Raw genomic sequence first — 24,506 nt, 5'->3', positions numbered from 1 at the left:
CATATGCCTACCATCGACAGGAATTAATAGCCAGACTTAAGAACAGGGAATATCAAACAGGTGACATTACCAGGGCAAGTCGGTTTGCTAATCAACAAGATAGGATGATATGATAACAACTGTGACTTAAGTGTATAGACCAATCTCAGGAGCCTAGATTGGTCACTACTTATGGCAGAAACCCCAAGAGTTTCATGAATATCATTCAAAGACATTTGGTACTTGTTACAGTCAGATAATACACTAAACAATTACATTAAAAATTGGTGTCTTATTCCTTTCGAAAGGGGCGGTCATTGGGATCCTTATTCAGTCATTATAAAAGGGTGTACAATCATTCTCCTAATCCCCCCTTTCAAACAACAATAACTGGGCAACTTTTGCTGGGTTGTCATATATGTGGGCACTGCTCATATTGTCCGAGGGTGCTCAAGTCAGATAGTTCTACTTCTCACAATTCTCCACATGTTTATAATGTTTCCTTTTTTGCTAACTGCAGTACCAGTTGGATTATTTATTTAGCTCAATTTAGCTGTCGGGCATTTTATGCGGGACAGACTTCCCGACACTTTAAACTAAGGGTTTGTGAACATTTAAGTGATATCAGAAACAAAAAAGTTTTGAGTTCTTTATATAAACACATACTTAAACGTCCCACAGGATTTTTAGTTTCATGGTCATTGACCATATCAGATTTAAGAGCAATGAGGTTCATGTATTACATGAATTATTAACGAATAAAGAAAAAATGTGGATTGTCAAATTGGGAGCTCTATTTTCACCTGGGTTGAATGACCAATTTCGAATGATTTTGTAATGGATCATCATTTATATATTTACTATTGGATTCCTGTACACACAGGTATTTTGTGATATTTAAATATTTTGTTGCATATTATTTTTCCATCTAGTTTTGCAATATTTTTTATTCACTAGAGGGCACTATGATATTGCATATAAATGCATGTGAACTAAGTCTATATATGATTTTTTGAGGTGTGGTTGCTGAAGAAGGCTTTTGCCGAAACCGGTATGACCCCACTGGTCTAATTTTTTATTCAGTCTTCAGGGAATAAAATATTCTTTTGCCAGAAGGCTACATTGGAAATATTGAGGGCTGGCTTTTTCTTTTTTGCTGTTCTGTTGAAGTGTTATAGCCGTGCACCAGCCACACGTGCAGGTATATTGTTTAACTTGGGAACACTGCCTGGTTAGGTGTCATACTTAGAATCACACTATATACAAATGGAGGCTGAAGGAATCAAACCCAGAACTGCGGGATGAAGTACATTAACGCTTAGTTTTCTGTACTGAATTGCTAGATGTATGGTTTATTTACTTAATTGTAATTATAATGTTTACTTGTTTTAAATAAGAGAAAATGAATTATGATAAAATAGTCTTGCAAATAAGTCATCTTTCAAGTCAACGTAAAAAATTTGTTTTCTCACATTTATATTTCCTATGACTCAGTCAGTTGCCACCCAGCCTGGCAGAAAACAAAAACAAAAATTTGACACCTAATAAAAAATCTTCTATTTCAGTAGTACGGTGCCTTATCATGTATACAATTTTCTTGGTAGTATAGGCTTAAAAATATTCACAACAGGAATCAGTTTGGTGGCAGTTTCAAGAACTGAACGACAATATATCTAATCAGTAATGCTTCACCCTTCTGCATTATTTTTCTTGAGATGATTTGGCCAATGGCATACGTGTTGTCTGTCTAATCAGGTTTCTGTAGTAATATTTGTGTGTTTTATTGCTATTTTAATATGCATATGTTTTCAGAGACACATCTAGCAATTATAACATCTATGGCAAATGAAAATGACGGCACCTTGAGCAGTTCCCCGGTCTGTTGGTCCCCTAAACTTTTTATACTGGGGTAAACAAATATCTAAAATAAAATAAAACTAAAATACTAGCCACTGTATTGTACAGTTTATACCATACAGAGTGCTAGAGTGCATTAGTTCTGTCAGCAAATGCACTCCCAGCATTCATTTCTGATAATGCTGGTAATGCATTAAAGACTGATCATTATACAACGACTCCCGATTAATATTCAAAAACGTGCACGCTGATTGGTCAGCGTGTACGTTGTAAATCAGAGTTATAGTAATGGAAAAAGGTCCGGTCGCCCGGACTTTTTCCATTACTATAACTCTTTTTTTTTAACTGCAACGGAGAACGCAAGATCTCCTGTGCTTCATACTGTCTTACTATGTTAAACGAGTTTAACATAGCGACACAACTTTAAAAAAAGCAACGGAGATTCTCAGTTGCTTTTTTTAAAGTTGTTTCACTATGTTAAACTCCTTTAACATAGCAAGACAGTTTGTAAAAAGCAACAGAGATCTTGCTTTCTCCGTTGCTTTTTTCAAAACTGTCCCGCTATGTTAAATGGGTTTAACATAGCAAGACAGCGTTAAAAAAAGCAATGGAGATTCTCCGTTGCTTTTTTTAAAGCTGTCTCGCTATGTTAAACCCATTTAACATAGCAAAACAGTTTGCAAAAAGCAACTGAGATCTTGCTTTCTCCGTTGCTTTTGCCCACAGCTCTGATGTACTGCGTAGGCATACGCATGCGCAGTACATCAGAACTGCCGCAGAATACCAGACAGCTGCAGAAGGGCAGCAAGAAGGCATTATACAATGCCATTATTTAAGTAAAGTAATTATTTTTTTTCTTAAATAATGTCATTGTATAATAGCAATAACCTACTTCTATTATATAATAGTGTATAACCTACACTATTATTGTTATTCATTACATTACTATTTATAGTTGTATATATATATTTTTATTTTTTTATACGTTGTTACATATTTTTACATTTATACAGTTGACCAACACAATATAAATTCATAAAATAAATTATTATACATTAAATAGGTGTTAAATGTGTAATTTTACTTGCAGAAACATATTTATCTATTTGATTATATATATGGTTGTATTTAACAACAGGTTCATGATTGGCAAGTTTACACAATGGGAATTTATATGCAATGTGTATATATATATTTTTACAACATGTTTTAATGTACTATACTATGTGACTATAAATTTATAATGAGTTTTTATAGGTACCGGCGGATGGTTGTATTTGTTTTTAGTTAAATGAATTCCTTTCATTTTACCCTTACATTTATATTTATTATCCAATTTGTTTGCATAATTATTTATATTTATCATACCATACAGTATGAACATGGTATTTATGCAATTTCATGCATATGAGCAACGATAGGGGTAAAGGTTTGTTATTATCAATTTTTTACCATATGGTATAGGTGGGTCAAGCTTATGTATTTTGCTTTTGGGAATGTTGTAAATCGATGTATGTGATGTAACTCATTGTTTGATTTGGTTTTATTTAATTTAATTTAATTTAATTTATTCATATTAGGGCATAGTTGTTCAATTTCATTGGTTAACAGGTCCAATTAGTTCCTTAGGCATTTATATTTAAAGTCTCAGTATGTATTCAGATGTGTTCTGATGAAGTTCGTTTTTCGAACGAAACCTAGGTCGACGTTTTTGTTATTATTTCATTTATTTTGAGTTTTTTGTTTAATAAAGTCTTTTGGAACGTTTATGGGCCTGGATTTTTGGAGAGCTGAACACTTGTGAGCTGGTCTTTCGTTGTATTTGCGGTGGATCCGCTTAGATTGGCGACACCTTCAGTGGCTATATACGTGGCTTTTTTTAAAGTTGTTTCACTATGTTAAACTCCTTTAACATAGCAAGACAGTTTGTAAAAAGCAACAGAGATCTTGCTTTCTCCGTTGCTTTTTTCAAAACTGTCCCGCTATGTTAAATGGGTTTAACATAGCAAGACAGCGTTAAAAAAAGCAATGGAGATTCTCCGTTGCTTTTTTAAAGCTGTCTCGCTATGTTAAACCCATTTAACATAGCAAAACAGTTTGCAAAAAGCAACTGAGATCTTGCTTTCTCCGTTGCTTTTGCCCACAGCTCTGATGTACTGCGTAGGCATACGCATGCGCAGTACATCAGAACTGCCGCAGAATACCAGACAGCTGCAGAAGGGCAGCAAGAAGGCATTATACAATGACATTATTTAAGTAAAGTAATTATTTTTTTTCTTAAATAATGTCATTGTAATAATAACTACTTCTGGGTGTGGGTAATGCTGGATTTACCCACGGTTGACTTTGTTTGGCCACTCAGGCTTCGCCCTCGTGACCAAACCACACCAACCGTGGATAAATCCAGCATTACCCACACCCAGGCGTGGGTTATTGCTATAGTATCTCATCACTTACAGTTTATGATAGTCACTGTCTGATGATGTCTTTGCTCTCTTTTTCTACATTTTGCTAGTTATGCAGAGAGCCTGATGTTATGGTTTACTTGTTGACTAAATCAAGAAACAGACTTTAAACTAGAGTATTTCAGAGATACACACATATGGGGGATGTATTAGCTGCTGAAACAAATCCTTGTACTGTTACCACTTTTGCTGGGTGGAAAGTTTATTACCTGAGACTCTTGTCGATATGGTTTAAAATTACTAACATACTAAAACAAAAATCAAATCAAAATTCTTTCTCAGAGTTTACAAATTAGATCTGACATTTAAAAAGCACTTTGTACTACTGCCTGTGGAAGTAAGACAAAATGCTGATATTGAAGGCAACTTTCTATTTGCTATACGCACATACGAGAATTACAAATATAAGTGATTAAAACACTACAGCTCTTCTTTCATTTATAAACTGCAACAAGTGACTTCTACAGTTTATTCCACATGCATGGAGTGATAAAGCTCTTCATTTCTGATTGCAAATGCAATGCTGACATTCAGAAATACTGGCATTTTATGCACTAAAGACAGATTGGTATCTGCCGATTGTGTCCTCTAGCACTTTGCACCCCAGGTGGCTGCCCCTTTTGCCCCACCTTAGCTACTTCTCTGTATGTATGTATTTGTAATGTTTTAGTTTTTGTACACCAAGTTTAAATGTATATCTTAGGTTTGTGTCTGATTTTCTGCTTTCTGCTGAGATTGAGACTACTGCTTTACTGTACTTTATTCACTATCTCTCCCTTTCTGCACAGCTTCATTTCCTGTGTGTGTGTGTTTGTGTGCGTGTGTGTGTGTGTGTGTGTGTGTGTAGGGTTATGCTTTTATTTCCATAATTTTTTTCTTTGCATGTCTTTTACTGCTGATGATCAAGAAATGTTCTTCTTTGTATGTCTTTTACTGCTGATGATCAAGAAATGTTCTTAAATTTGTGTTTGTTACTATGGCTATTCATTTGGTTTGCAAAGTGACATCAAACAACATGCTCAGGGCTTCTAGTAGAACTTGGTTATCACTGGTGCTACTGCGATGAAATCTGGGGGCATCTGAATGTGGTTCTGTACTGCTGTGATTCTTCTTTCGGCTTTTCACTGTTAGGGGTCGTCACAGCAGATCACCTGTCCGCTCATGATTGGCAGTGGAGTTTTACAGTGTTGAGTTGCCAGCCCGGCACCCAACCTTCCACAGAAGGCACACACATACACACACACACACACACACACACACACACACACACACACACACACACACACACTCATACCTAGGGCCAATTTAGAGTGTCCAATCCACCTACAGCATGTCTTTGGGGTGTGGGAGGAAACCAGAGCACCCAGAAGAAACCCACACGACCACAGGGAGGAGATGCAGACTCGGCACAGAAGGCACCCCAGCCAAGGATCGAACCAGGGAACCTCTTGCTGTGAGGTGACAATGCTAACTGCTGCACCACTGTGGCTGCCCTTCTGTACTACTGTGATATATATCTCATAAATGTAAAGCACTGTAGTATTTCTTGGCGTTAATGAATTCTTCAGCTGTAGCACTAGATAGGTTTCTTGGAAGAGTGACTGCCCTTTATTTTCTGTGACACTTCTAAATAAAATCAGATGGCAATAGTGACTCAGATAATGTTAGACATGGGTAGTTTACTAGCATGCCTTACATTTCATGAAGTACATGAGTGACAAGTGTGCAAGTGCTGTAAGTCTGGGGAAAAAAAACTCAAACAAGTATCTGTTTTCATTCTTTTGTGTCCTACAAAGAAACATTTCTTCATACAGTGCATATTTACAGATACATAGGATCACAGGATCATAGGAGGATACTAGGCTAATGGCCCTGGAGCCTTTACAAGCCTAGCGAAGAGTTTATCCCCAAAAAATACCACAGCCAGCACCTGTCACCCTTGGCAGTGAGCCAAGCAGGATGTGCTTGAAGAGGGTCAGCGAGGTACTCTGCTTGACATGTATGGGAAGTCTATTCCAGATACAGGACAGCCTCTGGTAGACACGCCTGTCTGGCCAGCAGGTTTTGTTTATGTGGCATATTAGATTTAGGCCTTTTGAGCAGGTCATGCGTGGGGAGTTAGACTTATGGATATGAAGCATCTCTAGTAGGGCAGAGGGTCCGAGATTGCCTTTCAGGCAAGACACAGATCACTTCTGAGCAATCTGTATGATACAAAGTAGAGTGTTAGCGATTTGAGCCTGTCTGCATAGGACAGGAGTTGGAGGCCATGGATTCTCACTGTGAGGTATTTCTGTGGCCTTTCAAGTTGGTGCAGGTGTTTGAAGAGGTGCATACCAAATGGGGCATTATACTCAATTACTGGCCTAGAGAGGTAATAGCCTCCATTTTTCTGGATTTTTCTGACCACTGCCGCTTGACAATGGTTGAATGTGAGATTGTTGTGAACCTGTGTACCCAGGTCTCTCACCACAGGTCGTGTGCTTAGGGGGGGTTGCCATTGATGTGGTAATCAGTAGGGGCCATGTTTTTGCCAAATGGTATGATAATACATTTGTTTTCCATTTAACTTAAGGCCATGACTTTGGCACCAGTCATTTGTTGCGGTGAGACCCTCTTGCAGTATGTTAATATCATTTGGGGAGTTAATGACAGCACCCAACTTACAGTCGTCTGCAAACTTGGTCAGCCACAGCCCTTTTGTCTTTGCCTGGACCTCTCAGAGGTAGATGCCAAATAGTTGGGGTTGCAGGACAGATCCTTGGGGGACACCACTAGTGACAGGTCTGCTGTTGGAGGCAGAGGAGCCTGTTTTGACCTTGTGGGTCCTATCAGTGAGCCAGTTGGCCACTCATCTGATAAGATAGGGATTTATGCCAAGTTGTGTTTGCTTTTCAATGATGCCCAAGTGGGAGGGATTGTGTCAAAGGCTTTGTCCAAGTCAAGGTAAGCTGTATATACTGACTTTCCCTCATCAAGGGCCTTGGTGACAGTCTCAAAGAAGTCAACCAGCTGCAACAGGCAAGAGCTGCCCTTGACGAATCCGAACTGAATGTGGTCACATGCTTGAAGATTGCCTATGTCCCTTGTTTATGAGATCCATAATAATCTGCTCCATGGCTTTACAGATCAGACTTGTTAAGCTACTGGGGGGATAGTTTCCAGTGTCAGTAGTGGCACTTCCTTTGTGCAAGGGGATGACAATGGCAGTTCTCCACTCTACTGGAATGAAGTCTGTACTGCTGTAGTTGAATAGTGTGCTCAATGGCATAGCTAGTTCTTGCTGGAGATGGTGCAGAATACAGCCTGGGATACTATCAGGTCCCATGGAAGCTGTGTTCTTTGCCTTGGATAGGGCCTTTAACATGATCTATGGAGATGTGAGGTGTGAGACAAGCATCAGGGATGTTGAATGGGCCTTTGGGGGCAGGAGGGTTAAAGTTTGTGCTTGACCTATCTGCTAACAGGTTGGCTAAGTCAACAAGATCAGTGTAAGTGGTACCATTAAGTAATCTGGAAAAAAACTGGACTTTTCCATGGATGATCCTCACTAACTGAAGAATGCTTTGTCATTTCCCTTTGTTTTGGAGGTCAAGTTCAATTCATAATTGGTTTTGGAAGTTTTCACTAGTGATCTAATTTATTTGTTGAGGCTCAGGAGAGAGTTTTTCCAATTTGGAATGTGTTCCTTTTTGTCCTTGGACAACAGTCAGGTTTGTGTTTCCTTGAGGATTAGGTTTTAGTTCTGTTGGGTATAGCTGAGTCCATCCAGTTGTACAGGTGCTTGTATACTGCACTGGCATACTCTTCAGCATAGTTGTCTGCATCCTCTGAGGGGGGTGGTAGTGTGAAGCTGCTAATACCCTCCGTTTGGAGGTTGTAGTCAGCCTTTGTGAAGTTTTTTAGCCTGGTTATGGGTGTGGGGGGGTCAAGTGGAATAGAAACTTCAAATGAGACAGACCCAATGATCTGATCTCACCAGGGAAGAACTTACTATGGGACTGATGCAGCAGTCATCCATGTTGGTAAGAACCAAGTCCAGAATGTTATCTCCCCTTGTGGGGAATAAGACAAGCTGGTTTAGTACATTAGAAGTGATGAAGTCTAGGAATCATTGGGAGAGTGCATTAGTGCAGGAATACTTCACCCAGTCTTGGTAGGGTAGTTGAAGTCACCAAGGATCAGGGTATTAGGGGGTACCTTGATGGAGTCAAGTAAAGCCAGGTAGGATGAGTGGGTGCCATGAGTCATGGAGGGGAGTTTATAGCTGGCTATGAGTAGGATGGGTGTCTGGCCAACTGTGAGTTGCACCTGGAGTATTTCCAGTGCATCATGCTGGCAAACCAGTATGGAGGTGTGCCTGTTCTTAATGAAGATAGAGACTCCACCACCCTTAGTCTTCCCAACCTCATTTTGGGGTTGGAATTTGTGGAATGACATATAGCTTGGTAAGGCAGAGGTGCTGTCCACAGCCTTGAACCACATTTTCATGACTACACAGATGTGAGCATCTTCCAGTGCGAGGAGACCCTCCAAAGAGTGCATTTTCAGGTTAAGGCTACTTGCGTTAAGCAGCATTCCCTTCAAATTGTTTTTTGACAGATTATGTGATCAAACTGGCCTTCACTCTTCTTCCTGAAGTCATATATAACTGCCCCCATTCACTTAAACTAGTGTAACCACATTAGTACAGTCTCCGATTTAATTGAAGTCCCTGCAGATCAATGCTCACTGCTACCTTACTTAATAACTACTTATTGCAGCATGTGCCATTGGAGAGTATTCATTCCTAGTTCCTATAAAAACTGTGTATAAATCTTAAAGTGTTAGCTGTTACATCAAGGAGCTAATTAACTGGATACCTTCCGTTACTTGTCTCGCACTAAATGACGAGGTGCTAACCCTTCCCATTATTACATACCGTGGCATTTGGGTTCATATAACTCGAGTCCTAAAATTATTCATGGAATTAGTACAGTCACAGACTTCCTCAGTCACTCATGTGTGTAACTCTATGACCAAGTAATGCCTTATTACTTAGAGAGCTAGTTCCATCATTGGTATTATAAAACATTAATATAAATGTATGAAACAAATGGCTACTGCAAATGGCAGTCTTGAAATGTTGTTCTCCTGGATACCTCTGACATATAATTTATTCATATACTGTAATAATCATTCCATATATTTTAACCATGAATGAATAACAGACTGAGGGGATCATTTTTATGAACCTTCATAATCACTTTATACAAAGTGACTCTCTCTTTTTATCCTGCAGGATACTTCTTTCTCCAACTCTGTTCTTTATATTTCTCAGCCCACTGACAACAGAAAAGTATGTCGTTTTATCCAAAAAACAGCGGACAGAGCTAAAGGCAGGAATGGAGGATTTCATAAATTCCTTTGCATGTGTTAGTGTTTTCCTACACATCTCCATTTTGCCACAGTCTTCATGAGTCTCTCTTGGCAGCTATATTTTTAAATCTGGAGCAAAGCTGACTCCAGCCTACACAAGCCTATAGCTGCCATTCCTTCCTGACTTGAGACATGGACCTCTGTTCCTAATAATCAGCTTCTCTTGAATGCCTACATTAATACCTCTCAACTGTCCAGATTTTCAGGGAATGTTCAGATATCTGTATCTTATTGTTGCTCCTTTCTTCATAAAATGTATGGTTTCTTGCAAATTACTGAGAATTGAAGTCACTAAGTAATGGCATACATTTGAGTTTCTGACTTCTTATCCTTCAAAAAATGCATGCTAACAAATCCCTTTAGTCTATCAAGTTTCTGACTTTATTAGAACAATACTTAAAATTTGTCCCTGTTTCTGGGGCTTTGTCTCCCCATTATTTTCAGTTTGTCCAGGTGTTTTGTCTAAAAGGTTGAGAGTAGAATGATAGTGCTTGACTTCCTCTATAACAAACATTCTCATCTCGAGCAGGACTAATTAGCAGATGGCCTCATAACTGATACAAAATTCTGAGCAACCTAATCACTGTATGTTTTTTTGATTCAAGATACTTAGTGTAAATCGCTCCAGCTTTTATGCCTTTTATTGAACACTCTCTCTCTGTTCTTAAGTTTTGACTTTGTTTCAGAATGTACATCTCTGCATACAAATATTTAAGTACGCTTCCCTTTTTACTTGCATTACAAGTTTGTGTCCTATGCCCATTGCTTTACTCCCACTGCTTAATGAATTGCTGATACTTTACGTTTTATCCATATTCAGAAATGATGAGCTTTTTAAATAGTATAAACATTCCACATCTGTTCTTTAATTCATTAATGAGTTCACCTTATGTAAATTACTGTAATTTTCTTTGAAATTATAACTAAACGTCATACCACTATTTGGTACCTGGGTTTTGCAGCACTCACCTGTAAGTCAAGAAGCTGACTGGCCACTGCATTTACACAGGTGACTAGATTTAAATTTGCAGATGTTACACTGGACAGTCAACCTCTACTCTGTAGTCTCAGCTATGATACCAAACAGTACCATTGGCTCATATCTGATCTGCCAAACTAATTCCCTTTGAATGACATTTACTTAGAAATCTCTGGAAAATTTGTACTGCTATCCTTTGCTTCTACATTTATAGTATCCCTCTACCAACAGCTCGTAATCTACTGACTATTTACTTATGGGTACATATTTCCTGACTGTCAAACCCAAATTTAGTCACAAATTTATGCATGTACATGTATCACAATACTTAATGAATCAGACTGGTTCAGTGCCAAAAATAAAAGCTGCACTTGGTTGCTCCCCCAAAAGCATTTCTTTGGCAGGTACCCACTACAAGTTAACATGACATTCATATTTGCCGCTGACATGTTCTTGCACTTCTTACAGCTAGAACAGCCTGTCTCAATGGCTCTCTTCCATTCTGACTTCTTACAATTAAATGGCTAATTCTTAATATCATAAGCTCAACTCTTGAATCACCTGTTTTGTCACATCTCCAGCATTTGTGAGTACCCAAGTTTTGTTAATGCTTAGACGACAGTCTGCAGCAGAATTCCAAGCTAACAATCGCCTCTCCCATTTTTTATACCATCTTTGCTCATTCATTGTGTACAAGTCATTTTATCAGTGGACCAGATAATTATTATCAGTCATTACATAAATATTAACATTAAGGTTATTTTAATTTAAATAATTACTCTAGACTGGACACTGTGGCCATGACTCAATCTACAGGGATAAAGGTAAACAATATGTACATGGTCAAATTAGCCAGCCAATGAAAAACAGGATATTTTGTAAGGTGGGATAAAACCTGAGAACCCTGACAAAGCACATATAGTCATGGAAAAAATATATAGAGATGGTAAATGGTAATGCGCAATGAATATCTGATTTGGGGGAGTTATAGCAAAAGTGTACTTATGTTAATTTTTTTTTTTCATCAATACAACTTGCTATCTTTTAAAGAATATATGTTTGCTAGAGAAACTTGGGCCAGTGTTTCACACATAAATTGAAAAATAGGAAAATATAAGCAAACACCAGATAAATAACATTTGTATTTTGTTTTACTTGTAGATTTAGAAACAAAACCCCTTTTAAATGAAACTGAGACTTTTGGAAATGACCACGACATGGGGTCCACAGTGACCTACAGAGGACGGAGATACCGATTTGTGACCACACCAATGACCTTTGTCAATGCAGAGGTAAGCAACCTGATAACACTTACAGACCCTTTAGCATTTTACTGTTTTTTTATTAAACCAAAAAGTAACAATTTAAGAATCCTGTTCAATTTCTGGTTTATTTTTTTATTATTTTTTTATATTCTGCTATATCACTACCTTACTTTCTGTCACTTTTCTGTGGTTGTTTCCACTCTACATCTTTGATTCAATGGATTTGCGGGATCTGAAGGTCTTAAAGGCATTTTTTAACATTAATAAGATCCAAGTACTGGCTATAATTTAACATTTTCCACTTTATCCATGGAAGATATTGTAACTATCAAATTGATACAAAGGAGATATGCCAAAAAAAGTTATGAAAAATTTTAAAGTATGAAGATTAAAACACCTAAACCTTTACAGCATCATTCATAGTATTAGTAAAAGGTAAATTGTATCTAGCATTTAGGGCTTCAAGAGAAGTTTTAAGGGACTATCTATGTCTTTCATTAAAAGATCAACCAGGAGTGACAAAAAGGGGATTTTTGTTCAGAACAAATATTAACGGAACTAAAAAAATAATAAAAAAAAGAGAGATAGATTGCATAACAATTTTCACCCAAGAATTACTTTTACTGTTCCTCTCCTTTGCATGTATCATTTTATTTATTGCATTAGACAACTAAGGCAGTCTAACTGAAACTTTCCATATTTTCCTGCCGCATTATCTTCACAGTCTACCTCTGCCTTACAATTCTTGTGCCAAACATTTTATTTTCAGAAAATTGTTCCTCCATTGCCTTTAATTTATTCAGGAACCTTTTCTCATTCTTCTACAAGGACATTTACATCAGCTTTTTTAATTTGCATGTCAGATTGCTCATACCTTTTTATTTTTGTGAAGATTTGTCTTTGAAACTAAAACAGTGTTCCTGCCTCAGCTCTAAAACACAGTGAGGCTTGTTGGTTACCTGATTAACAGATAGTGGATTTTTTGTTCTTTTTCTAGCCTAACATATTACTGAAATTTAAAAAAAAAAGTATTCCATTTTTCATTCAACCATGGCTCTGAATATGAGAATTAAAATGTTTTCACTTTACATTTACGTGAGTAAAATTAGTACAAAGCATCAAAAAAACATTGGCTGCCAGTAGATTATAGAGTGTCAATTGCAATTCATTGTCTATCCGTAAGTCTGGCTCCTTGTTTTCCTTACTACTTTAAGAACTTGCCTTCCTACTATACAACAATGTTTTCTGCTCAGTGATACATATAAATTCGCTTACAAAATTTCACATAAATGATTTTCCTTTGCCTATTTTTGTATGTAACTATTTCACATGTTTTGCATGGGATTTTAGTCAAAAAGGTGCTGTACCAATAATTACACTAGTAAAGTGTTATTTAGTATAATCTCTGAGCTCTTCAACAGACACATATATACATCTGTGTGTTCATGTGCGTTGAACTTGGTAGAGTGCAGATCCAGTTAGACCATTTTCAGATTCAGCTAGGAGTAAAACCTCAGCAGAAAACAGAAGAATCAACATTTATAAATATTTACAAATTACATTTGTTTGTGTCTTTCGGCTTTTCCCGGTTAGGGTTCGCCACAGCGGAAGTCCGGTCCGCTAATGATTGGCAGTAGATTTTTACATGCTGGCTTGCTGGGCCTAACGCGCAACCTTCAACGAAGGAACGCCCATTCACGCATGTCGCCACACAGAAGACGCTCTAACTGAGAATTGAACGGGCAACGTCTAACTGTGAGGCAACAACGCTACTGCAGCACCACCACCGCAGTTATTTACAAATTACATTATACCTATAAAAATATTTGCCATATTGACTGTAAATACTGAAATAAAAAAAAATCCCTCTGTCCTTCTGGAAGGTGGACATAGTTTCCATACTTATGTTGCATGTACATAGAGGGCTAACATTTGGATTATAACACAGAAAGCACAAGTAGCTGGAACACTTCTGGTTAGCGAAGAGAAAAAGAATACGCAACTTATGCTGATTCATCCATCCTCCTGGGTGAAGGTTTACATGAGAAAGGTGACCATAGACTAGGGGATGTGGTATGGTGATCCAAGACAATCATGGTAGCTTTCACGTCAGGGTGAAGGTATAAGGCATCTCATGGTGAAGCAGTTTTCACATCAACCACCCATAGTGTGGGATTAGGTTTTAACAGATACTTCATCAAATCCATTGTCATCAATGACAAGAGATGCAGAATAGGGAACAGTGCCCAAGTAGTTCCCTGGATAGATGATCAAGCTCTGTCATGGATTACAGACAGCCCTCATATGGGAGAAGAGTTAAGTCAGAACCTCAGCTCACTCAGACAAGAACACGAACCCTTGGCAGTTAATGTTCAGGGCCCTGAGCTGGCATAAACTGCAAAATGGTTTTCTGGATGATGCCCCCCCCCCTTTGGTCTGCCTTTGCTAGAGTGAGATAGGTCTCTTCCTACATTACAGAACAGATGCATTCAAGATTTAATGGAGAACCTTCATTTTTTACCTCAAGAACTAGTAAATCTTATGTGGTACGCTTTCCTCCTAAAAAAATCACCAGTTTAAATTACCCACCACTTTCCTGGACTTTACAACCTCCACTAGAACAAAGTTGCCTTCAATTATAGAATGCTTCACTAACAAAGGTTAATCATGATCTGTCCACACAAAGTGTTGTACAGTGTTAACTTTTCAATCTAGTCATACAGCTATAGCCTCTCATGTTTAATTATACCATTGTTTTATCTGTGCTTGACTCTTAATTTCTCTAATGTATAGCTAGGATACATAAGATATCTAATCAGCTTTATCAATATATTTGTTGCATTGCCACTGTTATTTATATGTACTCCTTATCCACCGGCTGTAATATAATGCTATTTGCTTTTGGTCCAGGATATGATTGGAAAGGGTTACTAGAATAGCTCATGTGCTCAGTTATACTGAAATAAATTGATTAACCTCCACTATTCCCAGTTAATTATATTTTCAAACACTAGTTATTAAAACAGGGCTATTAAAATTAACTGTATGTCTCTACATTGACAATTATATCTATCAAACTATCACTAAAGGCTTATTAAAAAAGTTATATAATGCTCAAATTAATATTTTTGTCCTGACATGAACTTATTTATTAAATGAAAGGATTTTCACCCATCTAAAATTACTGCAAAAAGAATATTAAACTGTCTCACAGATTTGCAGTTTAGTGCAAGTTATTCACTAAGGCTGCTTCACACCTGCTAGACAGGGGTCCAGGAAAGTAAATAATGTGGGAAGAAATAGCCAGGGAATTGTTATGGCTAGGCTTGTATAGGCCCTAGGGCTGATAGCCTAGTACCAACCTATGAACCTATGATGGAATAATCAAATGTATGTTCTAATTTTTGCCATTAATGTGGTAACGGCAACTCAAGCCACCATGTTTGCTGAAACTGTCTTGCCACCATTTTATAGGAACAATCCCTAAATACCTTATTTTCTCAAAATTGTGAATCTGTATTAAACTACATCTAGATCACATAGATTATTTTTTTAACATAAATCAATAATTTACTACTAGCAATGTCTCTAGCCATGAAATGCCTGATATTAAATGTGAAGAATCTTGATGTCCACCCATTTCCATTCATAAATAATAATGGCTCCTTCCTGATTCTCTAGATTTTAAAAGCATTACTAATACTTACTATATAAAGAATTACATAGACTGTAGACTGCACCATTGGGATAGGGGAGGATAGGACAGCATTGCAGCTGCACAACATAGCCTTATAGCCTCAGAAACAATCTACCCCTGTACTGCATATCTCCCAAAACTAAACTCCACTTTACATACAGATTACTGTTTCACTAAATTAGCTCCAAATCACTGGGAAAGTATTTTCCACACAAATAAGGCACTTCATCTTGCTCTAAATATTGGACTCAAAGGTCCTCCTCCTCATTAGACAAATGTCATTGCCTCTCATCCAGCCATATCATATAACCTGAACGTCACTCTCTGCATCTCCTGCAAGTTAACTCCTATTCTCCCTCATATGGTACATTCTATTGCACCAACCTACACTGCTCGCTCAGATCTTTAACAACTTCTTCCAACTACTCACAAACTTGTCTTAACATCCTTTACTTAACTGTCCTATCATTCGCACTTAGACAAAACACAGCCGTAATTATCATGCAAGCACCTCACTTTGAGTTTTGTCTTGATTTATCACAAATAATGCATATTATGACTGTATATACTCACTTCATTTTTGTTAGCTAATACTGGTACACTATAGATGTGTATTTCATGATACTCTTGCTATCTTATTAAATGTAGTAACTAGTTTCAGTTTATTCCTGGGCTGACACTGAAATTGCTCACTTGTGTTGTTCCCTGGTAAAGAAACTGTGTGTCTGTGTATATGTATGTATGTATATGTATATATATATATATATATATATATATATATATATATATATACACACACACACACACACACACACACACACACACACACACACACACACACACACACACATTATATTTCCTTTCTTTTCTCCCAGATTTGGAAAGCAAAACCAATTTGAAATAAACATGAGAATGTTTAATATGATCACACTTCCTTTTTCAGCTTTACTGTCAAAGACTTGGACGTCGAGGCCATCTGACATCCATCCATTCATACTGCATTAACCAGCTGCTATTTAATCTTGTAAGGAGGTGCAGCCATAACGTAGCATCTGCTTGGATTGGAGGCCTACAATTTTTGAAGGTAATTACTATATTTATAGTTTTTGCAATGTAAACATTGACTACAACTAACTGGTCTACAATATCTCACCAGTCATAAGACATCTAAAGATCAGTGGGCATGGAATGAAGAGGGGGTTACTGAGATTTTCAGCAACACTGCATCTTGAAAAACAAACAAGTCTGCACCAAATGCCTCATAAAATATTAAGCTCTCAGTGAAGGCTAACAAGATGCAGACCATGTTTTGCTTTTGTTTTAAATGCTTAAGCCACTGTGGACATAGGTCACTCTGATTCACATAGGAATGGTGAATAAACATCACTGTCTTTCAGTATTAAAAGGATGGTATTTTTGCAAGAATAGTAAGGAAGGTACCAGCACAAACGTTTTGTTATGCATAAATACTACTTAAATGTAACAGAATGATGTAAATCCACAAAATGTTATTCTATGACTGCACTTGGCAAACAACAGAAAGGCATAAGAGTACAGGTCATTGTGGAGGATGCAACTAAAGCAAGCCACCCACATGGCCCACAAAGAGAATCCCATAATTCCACAGAACACAAGGTTCTTGGAACACGTGTGGGATATAGCATGGAACACTAACTCCCACAATCAAGTCGTAGGGTAGAATGATGTAGCAGATATCACAACTAAAGGCATGTATTTCAGTGCACAGCCTTAAATTCAGTCTCCAAAATGAAATGTGACAGGCACTGGCTATGTCTACAGGCCCATGCACAATTGCAAGAAAGGTAGGTCAGCAGCATACAAGCTGGAAAGCAGGATGAGAGAATAAAGACCACTAGTGCAGTACACAGTATGTTCACAGAAAAGATACAGCCTGCACAAGGTATGATGCACAGATATACTGGGAAACAAAGCAAGCAGCTGCAGCAATGAAGTGGTGGGGTCAGTGGGGTATCTGTGATGAAGATGGCACATGGCATTTTTCTGATGGCCTAGCACTCTCATTTTTTAAGGATACATAGTTTTCACATAAGCAGGGAGACAAAAATAGTACAGGACACATTCATAGGGAAAAAGGGAAAATACAGTGATGGTTGCATAAAAGTAATACAAATGATAAAAAAAATATTTTGGATGCTAGGGAAGGGTAACAGCACAAATTGTACATAAATCACATACATTTACTCCTGCTTCTTCACTTCACTTTTCATCTGTGACCCCGATGTTCCTGTAATCCCCCTTTCAAGGTGCAGGATTATTGAACTTGTGCTCTGGCTACAGGCTCCAAACTCAAGGTTTCTCACACATCTGCTAGGACTCATAGCATCCCAATAAAGCCTGCTGCAATGATTCACCTTTATTTCCTCACCAGATCATGACTTTCGCTGCAGTATCTTGATAAATGTTATACTGCAAAGTTGGGCCACAGTCCCACTGATTTACTTGGATCTCATGCCCTGTCACCACAATAATCTGCTGTTCCATTGTTAACACTTTCCCAATTCAGTCATTTTGGACTGGAAGTGTGACAAGTCACAACCATGCCAGAGGGCCAGTACTGAAAGCTAATAAGGAAATGGAACTGGACAGCTCTGCTATGCACCAGAAGGACGAATGGGGCAACAGAATAATAACCAATAAATAAATTAGAAATGGTTATACATGTACCACAATATTGTCATAGCCAGTGCTACTGAAACCTAGTAAGTGTCCTCATCAATGTGAACTCTTTCTGTCAAACAGAAACAAGGATTGTAATGTGCAAAGTAAAGTACCACTGTTATAGTCCCTATGCAGACTGACAGGCACACACACAGTAATGCCCAAAAGTTGTAACAGGGCAGGAAATGGTAGGAAAATATATAAGGAGAAATCCTGTAACCAGCCTGTAGAATATAGAAGTACACAAACCAGAGACTATGAACACTACTGTACAGTAAGCCTGCACACTGCATATACACTCAACACCACAGCTACACCTGTGATACACATCTTAATGGCATAGTATTCCAGGGACAGAACACAGATGAGAGGTTTATGACTGTCCAGTGTCATTTTTATTGCATGGAGATCTGCTGAATCCTTCAGAAAATTAGAAGCACCCCAACAAAGTGCAAACTATCCCACATCTCAGACTGGGATTTATTTCATTGGTTAGTTCTCCCACTAGTCCAGTGCAGAGAAATGATGGGTACCCTCCACCTGTGCTCTTGGTAAATGAAAGATACCACAAGTCACTTAACCAGACAATTGGATGTATTTCACTGGATGGTTCTCCCTCCAGTCCAGTGCAGAGAAATTGTGGGTCCAGTAGATTTAACCAATTTACAGATGCATTAATATATATGTACACAAGTAAGTGCTTTATGGCTGGGCAGACTACTACAGTTTTAGCCAGTTCATGTCAATAGAACAGGAAGCAAGAAAACAATTGTGGAAAATGATTAATTTGTTCTCTGAGGGTTAGAATACCAGATAGTCACACAGCATATATTGCCATCCAATCACTGCAATAAAATAGTGGGCAGTAATATAATTATAATATACATAAAGGCAGTTAATAGCTACAATAACAGCACTGGCAGTTCAAAATTTTCATTCACATAGTATTTGGTACAATATAATGGATGAGTGTACATTGCTGCAGTACCTTAAATCATGCTAAAAGGCTTAAACAGGGGAAATATCACAACAAAATGAAACAATGCAGAGCAAAAAATGATTTTTTATATATATATATATATATATATATATATATATATATATATATATATATATATATATATATACCAAGAGATTACAATACCTGCCTGAGGGGCAACTTATTGGTGCAGCACTGCACAGCATCACCAGCTGCCAGTGATGTCAGTGAAACACTGACCAATAGCATCCCACAAGTCATGGAAAAGTGAGGAAAGAGTGAACAAATTAATATCCCCTACACCATCTCTACAAGGTACCAAGGAAAAAATAGGGTTCCCATTCCTGTCACCAGAGCTTAAGGCTGCCTGTCTGCATGCAGACTGTAAGACAGGGGATCTCGTGTATCTAGCTGTATGTCACAAATGCAGTTGCTTCTATGTTGGTAAAACCAATAGAACGCTGAGAGAGCATGGGAGGGAACACATTTATGCCATCAGTAGAGAAGATGAGAGTAATGCTCTTGCAAGACATGTAATGCATACAGATACAACACACACGTTTTGGTTTACGGTGATGGAATTAATATACAAAACAGTGAGGTTAGGTGATGTCAGGAACCAGACTGAGAAGCAGGAAGCTAGATGGATCCTGAGGTTACAAGCAGATAGGTTACATGGCCTAAATGATAGGGTTTCACTGAAACCCTTCCTTAAAGATAGACCCCTTACTTACTTTTAATGGGCAGACCCCTATTTATTACCTTGGTACACAAGTATGAATACATGTTTTTATATTTACATGAGTATGAAGTTTTTATGGAATAAGAGTTTTTATATGGAATAGCAGATTTTTATGGTAGTGAAATTTTACTGACATTATGAATGTTAAATGGCTAGAATAAACATGTTTTTAGATGCAAGACATTTATATGAATGCCCATATTTTATATGACAATGGTTGTATCTTGTTATATATATTTTCTATGCACATTTTATTAGTTAGTGTGTATATGTATATATATATATATATATATATATATATATATATATATATATATATATACATATATATATATATATATATATATATATATATGTTTGTTTTTATTGCATGCACACATTTGCATATGCTTTCTATATGCATTGGTATGTGATGACACTACATTATTCAGTATTGTAAGCATTACTAGGCAGAGATGATTTAATTGATTCTTGATTACTGCATTAATTAACGATGTAATAGGATGATTTTGATTGGTGGAAGCTGGTTAAACCTGCCTTTATATTGATGTACTATAGAAGGAGTACTTTTTAAGTCTGAAGAAGCGTTCAGAGAAACGTGAAAACGCATACTGGCCATTGTTCTGTGCTCTGTGTGAATAAAAAGGTTTTCATCAGGTCGGCTCCGTTTGTCGTGGTGTGCCTCTAGAGTTTATTTCATTGGATTTACTCTTTTGCTTATCAGGGGCACTTTATCCAGAGGTGTGTTCTGTTTGCCTTGACTAAATCTGTTCATATGCCCTAATACTGTGGAACCCCAATTCTTTATTCCCACGATGTGATTAGTAAACATGATATTATCACCCATCAGAAACCTTATGTGCCTAAAACATCTTACTTTTTTGACCTGCAATTGTTCTCAATTGTATAGACTTTGAGCTGTCATACTACCAACTATCATACATTTGATCTTACCAATGTTTATAATCATGTGCTGTGTTGCCAGTTATGTTAAATTTCCATTGTTTTTTGCACTATGTCATCATTACTTTGACTAGTAATAACCTTCCCTAACTTGATATTATTTGCAAAAATGTTTAAAATGATACCTGAATCAAAAGATAATATTGCTCAAACAGGTTAAAAAAGATGTGGGCCTAAAAGTGAACTTTGCAGAACACCACACGATAATAGGATCCATTTCTTTTTACATTCCAAGACCTAATGATGAGCCATCCACTAATCTGTGTTATCAGCTGTTTATCAAGCCCTGATTTTTTCAATTTAGTTATTGGCAAAACATGTTTTAATAAAATGATTGTGAGAAATCTGTGCAGACTATGCCTAGCTGAAGACTGTTCCAAAGCTGTAACAGCATTGGTATAAAACCCTAAATTACAGGTAACAGTCATTTTATATCCATCCACCCCTTTTCCTATTTTTGCACATCAGGTCGGGGTGTCACTACAACACTGACAATCATCTAGAGCCAAGATTCACACTGATGGATGGCTAGCCCTGCCTTGGTAGATCTTCCATATAACCCCCACACACACATGCACACACATACACATATCTCTATGGCCAGTTTAAAGCATTTAATTCACCTACTGCATATCTTTGAAATGTGGGAGGAAACCCATGTGAACACAGGAGGGAACCTATATTCTCCTTGGTACCTTGTAGAGATGGTGCAGGGAATATTAATTGGGTAACTGCTGCCTCATTTTCATGCTGTGAATTGTGGAATGCCATTGGTCAGTGTCTCACTGACATCAATGGCAGCCTGGGGTTGCAGACTGCACAGAAGGAACCCCAGCTAAGAACTGAACCAGGGAACCTGTTGCTGTGAGGGGATGATGCCATCCAATGTGTTACTGCGCCACCCTGTTTTCATTTAATGTTAATTTTTAAATAATTTGGACTACATAAGACAGGAGGCTAATGGGTCTGTAGTGTCTTAAGAAATGCCCCCTTTATTTTTATAACACTGATGATAACCTTTTATGCTAAACTGAAAGAATACTTCTTTCAATGAAAGTTAAAAAATGAATATTCTGAAGTCCTGACTATGATGCTTAAAGATTTATGATCTCTATTAGTAATTTTAGCATGGCTTGCTGCTTTCTGTGCTTTTATCATTTAAATTGTGACCATTACAGTCTTAAAAGAACTAGTTTCCTGGGGCGTGACCATGATGAGCATTGAGTAGCAGCATGTCTTCTCAGCTCTGCCTTTTCAGGATTTCTATGACAGGATGTTTTGAATATAACTATCCAAACTTCATTTTTTATATATATATTTGGATCGTTTTAACCCTTTACTTGGATTATATAAAAAAAATATTTTTATATTTAATCCTGTCAAAAGTACTAGGCATAATCTTATGGTATCAGATTACAATATGAGCTCCACAAACTCTTCACATCAAGAAACAACAATAAAGAAAGAACTTCAAACTCTGTTATCAAATATTCAAGAATTGTCAACTAAAATTGATAGAATGAATTTTAAATTAGATGATTTTAAGGAAAAATGTTCACATCAAATTTCTCTTGGAAATATCTAAGTTAGAAATGTTAACTATAAAATTTAGATCTACTAGGGATACAACTTTTTATAATCAATGGAAAAGTATACATGAATTAGAGAAATAGCTTAATGTTATTTTTTTTTATTTACTCTCATTAACTTATTTATGACATTGAATGGTAATATAGTGAACATTGTTGTAAATAGTTTTTTTTTTATTTTTTATACCAATACATTTTGTTTTTTATCTATTGTATCATAAAAAAAGTTAATTTTCTCTTCAAAAAATGTGTTTGTTATAATAATCTTATCAATAAAACTGCTTATAAAAAAAGAACTAGTTTCCTGATGGTTTTCACATCAGCACATTCTCTTAGAATTCCTATTACAACAAACACTCTTTAGATGTACACAATGTGTGTTACTATTTTGCTTTCCATTGTCAATGAATTGCCCATGGTAGTGCAAAGGAGCAGGTATATCTTCCTGATTATTATCTTCACTTATGAACTTAAAATAAAATCTGTCAGTCACCACCTTTCCTTTTTTTCATAATAAACATTTTTTATTTTCCTATATAATTTGTTATACGTGATCCTCTCTTCATTTTCATCAAGCAGGTACCTTTAAAAAGTAGTGACGTTTATACAGGCTGTACTTTAATGATGCCTCATAAATATGAATGTTGTGTCTTATACTAAAAAATATCAGCATATCACCATATTTTGGGATGACTGTCCACTGTTTGAGAATGAAGTCCTATAGCACAGCACAATGCTTTCTTACTTCATTCATATATACATAACAACTGCTATACTAAGTTAAAGAATAATGCTAAATTGTTCCATATTGTTTCAAGGTGCACAATAACATGCAGTTGTGTATATCAGACTAGTGTATGTTAGCACAATACAATGCAGTGTCAGCAAATGATACAACAGTATCACTTAATTGCTGACAATGCAAATGATACAATATGGTGATATACACCACTTTTGTGAAATAAAACATAAATTTGGTCCAAATAGACACTGTTTCATCAGCACATTTCATACTATTGCACCTTTTTATAACATTCAGTATTACCTGCACACTTTTCACTGCTACAGATCTGTATAAACACTAACAAATCAGCTGTTTATGTTGACTTTGTATTGTTTGTGCACGTCTAGGGCATACATTTGCAGGACGTTTTATTTTAAAAGATACTAGTAAAGCAAGTTTTTTGTGTACACATGAAATGGTTGAGAGTTTCCTAGTAGTTAACTCATACCAACAACTTTGCCTTGGTGCCAGGCTTACATTCAACAAATTAGAGATCAAAATCCTATCTGATCATTAATGCACAGCCCCTGTGTTTTGTACTTACAAAACAAGATCATTGTATTGTGGCGATTTCTCCATTCTCTGAAACACAGATCCCTACATCAGGGAATGCAGGAGGCAAAGAAACCCTGTAAAATACATTGGAAAGGAGTTATAATTGTAAATGTTAGTTTGTTTTGAAAAAGTTACTTCTGTGTGATTTGCAATTATGTCAGATCAACAAGATAGCTGCATATCTACTGTGAAGCCCTTTATGCTTCATTCATACATCAAAATAACATGCATTTCATTCCTTGTAAACTCTACTAGGTAGATGAACAGTGTTGCGCCAACTGCTAGAACATATACTAATATACTTTGTTTTGCTTCTGCATTCCTTCACTAACAGGTAAGGATTCTAGTTGCTCATTAGTGTAGATGAGTTTGAAATCATCTGTGATTTTGATAGGAAGTGAATTTGTGTGCTGAGTATAGGATAGCATGGAACCATCCAAACATCAAGTATTTAAATGTGTTACTTGGACAAATAAAGACTTCTGGATATTTTATGTTAAAAATATTAGTGTCTGTATTAGTAGATGATCTGCA

At 36.9% G+C, this 24,506-nt stretch overlaps 1 protein-coding gene across 1 annotated transcript in view; it reads left to right on the top strand.

Moving 5' to 3' along the window:
* LOC122805800 (lectin-like) overlaps nucleotides 1-24,506 on the top strand; it is a 133,694-nt gene that overhangs the window by 9,372 nt on the left and 99,816 nt on the right. The window contains exons 3-4 of the mRNA XM_044076063.1: nucleotides 11,860-11,990; nucleotides 16,604-16,744. Of these exons, the coding sequence (XP_043931998.1) occupies nucleotides 11,860-11,990; nucleotides 16,604-16,744 (272 nt within the window). The remainder of the gene's footprint in view (nucleotides 1-11,859; nucleotides 11,991-16,603; nucleotides 16,745-24,506) is intronic.

The sequence above is a fragment of the Protopterus annectens genome, chromosome 7.part0 (genome assembly GCF_019279795.1).
Source record: "Protopterus annectens isolate FY-2018-M chromosome 7.part0, PAN1.0, whole genome shotgun sequence".
Classification (NCBI taxonomy): Eukaryota; Metazoa; Chordata; order Ceratodontiformes; family Protopteridae; genus Protopterus; species Protopterus annectens.
Note: the sequence above shows the minus strand (reverse complement) of the source record. Positions and strands in the feature narration are given on the sequence as shown.